Raw genomic sequence first — 4,857 nt, 5'->3', positions numbered from 1 at the left:
GTAAACCATGGTTTTACACCAGAAAATATCACGTAGGAAAACATTATTGTGTCAAAATTATAAAATATTACGTTTTGACATTTAACGAATCAACTATTTTAAATGGATTATAGATTGTCGCAATTTATGAAACATATTTTATATGTAATAGTAAGTAATTATAAATCACGTTTACTTTAGTTTTATAATCACAATTATTGAAATTATTGTAATGCAATTTATTAAGATCGATTATATGCTGTAATTTTTATAAACCTCTATATTCAAACAAATTGAAAACAATAAATTGTTTTCGAAATTGCAACGCATTGCAAGAACTTACTTAATATCGTTTAATATTTTGAGCATCCTTTTTTTGTATATTTTTGCATTATCTGCGATTGTCATTCAGCTTTTCAGCTCCATTTACAATTGTAAATTGCTTTACCCTCCGGAAATCTGTCGAAATAAAGATTACCCGAGGCCTACTGGCAAGAACGGGGGATGTTTATATTACGCGTTGCTCTTTGAAAATTTTATTTCCACCTTTTCAGAGTCGTTACTCATCCTGGACAGGCGAATCCTCGAGTACGCATCTCTTTATCACGATTTTCAATGCGAAAGAGCGTCGTAAAGAGTTTGAGCGCGCAGTAGCATGCATTGTCCTTTCGTTTCGACCACGGACATCTGTCACTAGCACGCGTAACTTAATTTTCCCAGATTCATGCGAGCAGCCGAATCTAGAAAGAAAGGAGAGAGGAGAGGAGAGGAGAGGAGAGGAGAGGAGAGGAGAGGAGAGAGAGAGAGAGAGAGAGAGAGAGAGAAACGGAAAGAGGAGGGAGAGGAAGAGAATAATACTAAAGGGTGGAGATGACGGTGGAGATGACAAAGGTCCCGCCGTTACTTTCCGCACCTGATATTAAAGGGATTCGTGGAAATGTCATAATTGACTTTACAATTAGCGCCGCCTTGTCTCATGTGCCAACCCTTCGGACAAGTTCGCCTTCTCTCTAAATATCAACCGAATTCTTCTTACGAATCTACATGAAAGAGAGAGAGAGGGGGGGAGAAGGAGAGAGCTAAGGGATGAAAGTGACGTGGGGTTAGGGAAAAAGAGTACTCCTCTCGCTGTATAACTAATTAGAGCAGCCAATCGATCCGTTCGCCGTAACTATCTTCATAAACCGTAACAGGCTTAATTAAAATTCATCGCCAGTGCGAATTCCGATGCTTCGCTCCATTCGCGGAAGTTTAATAAGTCGCTGTTTCTTTCAGTAATTGTTTCTTTCTTTCTACTTTTTCCAATATTTCTTGCGAATTACGAATGACAAGCTGTGTTTGTTTTATCTCGTAAAAGATATAGACGCTTACCGTATATTTCAATGAAAATAAAATGATTTTGAATCTTACATTAATATCCCTATTTAGTGTAATTGATTGAACCAACGATTCCCTTCTCGCTTACTAAAGATCGTGTTTCTTTAACGCATTTCATTTCATATTAAATTTAATTCCGTATAATATGTATATTTGTGTTGAATATTTTATTCGTGGAAATATTTCCTTCATGTCTGAAACTCGTACGCTTTTAAATTGCAATGTTGATTCTCCCATGACAATTTTTTATCACGTGCTTTCACGATATTGAAACTCTCCAAGAAAATTTCGCTGATAGCAATTCGACATAATAACAGCAGGATGCTACAATAAAAACTACCATCAACAATTAATCCAACACCTACAGGATTACTCACACTCATCTCTTTACCAAAATAATCGACGGCATCATGGCCGAATTTCTGATAGTATATATGAAAAAATATCAGAAATGTAAATGTTTGATACAACAAAACAATCGTATCTTTACTTCTTAAAAAGTTCCATTTACATTAATCGAGATTTTTTTATTTGTCAATAAATCTCTCAAATTTATAACCTATTCAAGTTTCTCTGCGTTATTAAATATTTTATTCGCTAATTACGTAACATTGTAGGGACATCACGGGATCGTATTTTCTTCAAATTAGGGATAAAATTAATGTTTTCATAAATAATGGCTCGTTGAGACTAACCTGGCTTGAAGTATTATTCTGTGGGCATAAACAGGGGTCTCGTCTCTCCCTAGTAGGAACACGATATCAGCCGAGTCTTTATCCTCCGAGAGTCGCGCCAGATCCTCCAGCAGCCTTGGTACACCAGCCAATCCCGCCTCACCAGACATCCCAGCAGCACCTGCCGCCGCCGCAACGGCAACAGCTCTAGTTCCCATTGTTCTCGTGCTTGTCCTTGTACGCAGACGATCGTTAATCAAAACTTGAATTAAGTAATCGGCTTGAATAATTAACAAAACAAGTCCTGCAGATTGCAAACTTGTCACCTGTACCATAAATATCGGTATTGCGTACAGATCCAACTTAATTCCTGTATTTAAAAGCATGGGAAATAATAATAATTTATTAAAAATTAAAATTTATGTGCACTCCTTTTAGAACAAAAGTTAATTACGCTATCTAAATAATATTACTCAATATAATGGAAAAATAAATGCACTTATAATCAATCTACATTCTCTCTGAATCGATCCAGTACTAAAAACGTAAACGAGGAACGTATTTGCTCTAAAGGGAGTACCCATTTATCATTTATTTCTTATCGCATCTCCGTTGTCAGGAAAATCTCGTAATGGAAGACAACGGTAGCAATTTGCGATAATCCGAAATTAATAGGACTGCGAGAGCAGCAAGAAGTTGACAGTTGCGCGCAACGGATGGCGACGCGTCCCGTCGAGATTTTTTTTTTTTACGAGTCGGTTACGCTGCGTCACGGACGCGGAAATTCGCGGAGAAAAAGCGACAAAACCGATTAAGGTACAATCGGTGCAAATTGCACCATTAATATTTGATTTGTGCGAGCGCGTGCGTTTGTTGGTTCATCCCGTCAAGCTAGGAGAGATTTTGCGTTATTGCGGTGTGGGGCGACGCCAATGGCGATTGGACCTCCTGATTCCCTTTTAATTAGTTCAGGTTTTGTAGTTTTCGGACGCATCGGCCGTCGATTGTACCACGACATGAGAGCTCGCAATCAGCAGCGATCATTACCCTTCCAGCGCGTTTCCCCACCGCGTCGTATCGTATTCCGGGCAATGTGATTCGATTAAAATGTCATTGCCAGGAATGCTTTAACATTTGTCTCTGATAATGCCATAAAGAATTAATTATCGTTTAGATCGCGTCGAATAGAAGCTAATGATAATACGCGCGAGGAATTGATCACTTTTGCTCTTTGCGATAGGCAAAGATCTTATGTTTAACACATACGTATCTCATTTATATATTTCAAATCATTAATAAGAGTTGACTATGATAATGTCAGATGTAGTAATAGTAATGAGTCTTTATTTGAAATTAAATTTTTGCACGTTTAGATGGATGACACAATTTTAGACTGTAGTATTTTAAGCATTCTGTTTGTATTTGCACACGTAAAATATAATTTATTCACATTTAACGCATGATACACATGCAGATATTTTAACAGTCTTAAAGTGAGATATGAAGAGAGATTCTAGAATAAATTATTTAATAGTAAAATATTAATTTAAAAGTATAGATCGAGCTTTTATTGTATGACTGTAACTGAAAGTCAACACAATAAAAAGTATGAGGAAGCAAAATAATCGCAATTAAAGTCATAAAATCATGTCTCTTTTTAAGGCTATCGATTATGTTGTTAAAGAGGGTCTAAGTAAATCTAAATCACTCTGTAAATTTGGTTAGTGTTTTTTAATGTAAATGACTTCAAAAATTAATCTTTTTATGTAATGTAACTTTTCGTACGAAAGTGAAATGTTATACCAATCAAAATCTCTTTAACAAACTTCGTATTTAATCTATTTAAGAGGCACATTGCATTATAAACAATCAATTTTATAAATAATCGACTCTTTTTGATTTAATTTTTTCTCTATACATTTTTTGCAAAAAGTACTAAAGTCGCGAAACGTCTGCTGTTACTAATGACAATATTTATGTGATATTTTAATAAAAAATATTTAAACACTGTGCGTTTTCGCTTGATTTTTCTTTTTCTCTTCTTTTTTCATCGAAAAATATCACGTGCCTTATGAAAACTTTATACATTGACACGTGATTAAACATAAATAGAATCCGGTTCGGAATCAAAGATTACGCGTCACACAATAGCGACAACATTATTGATGAGATCCGGCAATTTTTTCGCCGGAAAATTCAGCGCCGCAGGCGAGCAATCGATGAATCGATCGAGTGACGCTTACCTTTTCGCACAACCAGACCAGTGAGATGCTTGTCAAGAGCACGAAAGGAACTAATTCTTAGCAGATCACATGGAAGAGGCCAGTAGTCGAACTTCGCACTGTACGTCTTTTTTTTCTGACTGTCGTTTTGAAAGGTTTTTGTTTCCGGTTACTTTCGAGTCTTCGTCGTTTTGAGAAAAATCACTGCGACAAAAGGAAATCTTCAGGAAAACTTTTTTATCTTTCAAGACGAGAGTTCATTTTATGAGCGCTGGACCAGGTCCTCGCGCTCGACTATGCTGCCTCTCAAGCAATCTCAGAGGCCGGTCTCTCTTTCTCTCTTTCTCTCTTCCCGCCTTCCACCGTCGCTTCGACTCAGTCACACTACCGCCTGATACCTATATAGCTCCTTTTTCTGCTCACGTTTACCGTGTCTCTATCTCACGGGACTTGTACTCCCGCGAGATCTCCTTGGGCCCCGTTGTTGCCAGATCGTCCGTGAATCACACGGTCAAAAAACGTTCGCAATGCTACGTTCCCGTGAGCTACGGCTCTTCGGGTTTCATCCCATTTTTGCAGCTCGTTTTTCACACACGCGAATTTAA

The 4,857-nt window shown here is 37.3% G+C and overlaps 1 protein-coding gene across 2 annotated transcripts in view; it reads right to left on the bottom strand.

The window, feature by feature from the left end:
- The window catches only part of LOC108755278 (serine-enriched protein), a 16,919-nt gene extending 12,456 nt beyond the window's left edge, over window positions 1-4,463 (bottom strand). For both annotated transcript variants that reach the window (XM_018498197.1, XM_018498198.1), the window contains exons 1-2: window positions 4,274-4,463; window positions 2,052-2,264 (exon numbers count right to left, since the gene is read on the bottom strand). In XM_018498197.1, the coding sequence (XP_018353699.1) occupies window positions 2,052-2,248 (197 nt within the window). In that variant the 5' untranslated portion in view covers window positions 2,249-2,264; window positions 4,274-4,463. The remainder of the gene's footprint in view (window positions 1-2,051; window positions 2,265-4,273) is intronic.
- Window positions 4,464-4,857: the final 394 nt, after the last annotated feature.

This window comes from Trachymyrmex septentrionalis, unplaced genomic scaffold, assembly GCF_001594115.1.
Source record: "Trachymyrmex septentrionalis isolate Tsep2-gDNA-1 unplaced genomic scaffold, Tsep1.0 scaffold87, whole genome shotgun sequence".
NCBI classification, from domain to species: domain Eukaryota; kingdom Metazoa; phylum Arthropoda; class Insecta; order Hymenoptera; family Formicidae; genus Trachymyrmex; species Trachymyrmex septentrionalis.
The sequence above is the reverse complement of the archived record's forward strand: the minus strand, read 5'-3'. Positions and strand labels throughout refer to the sequence as shown.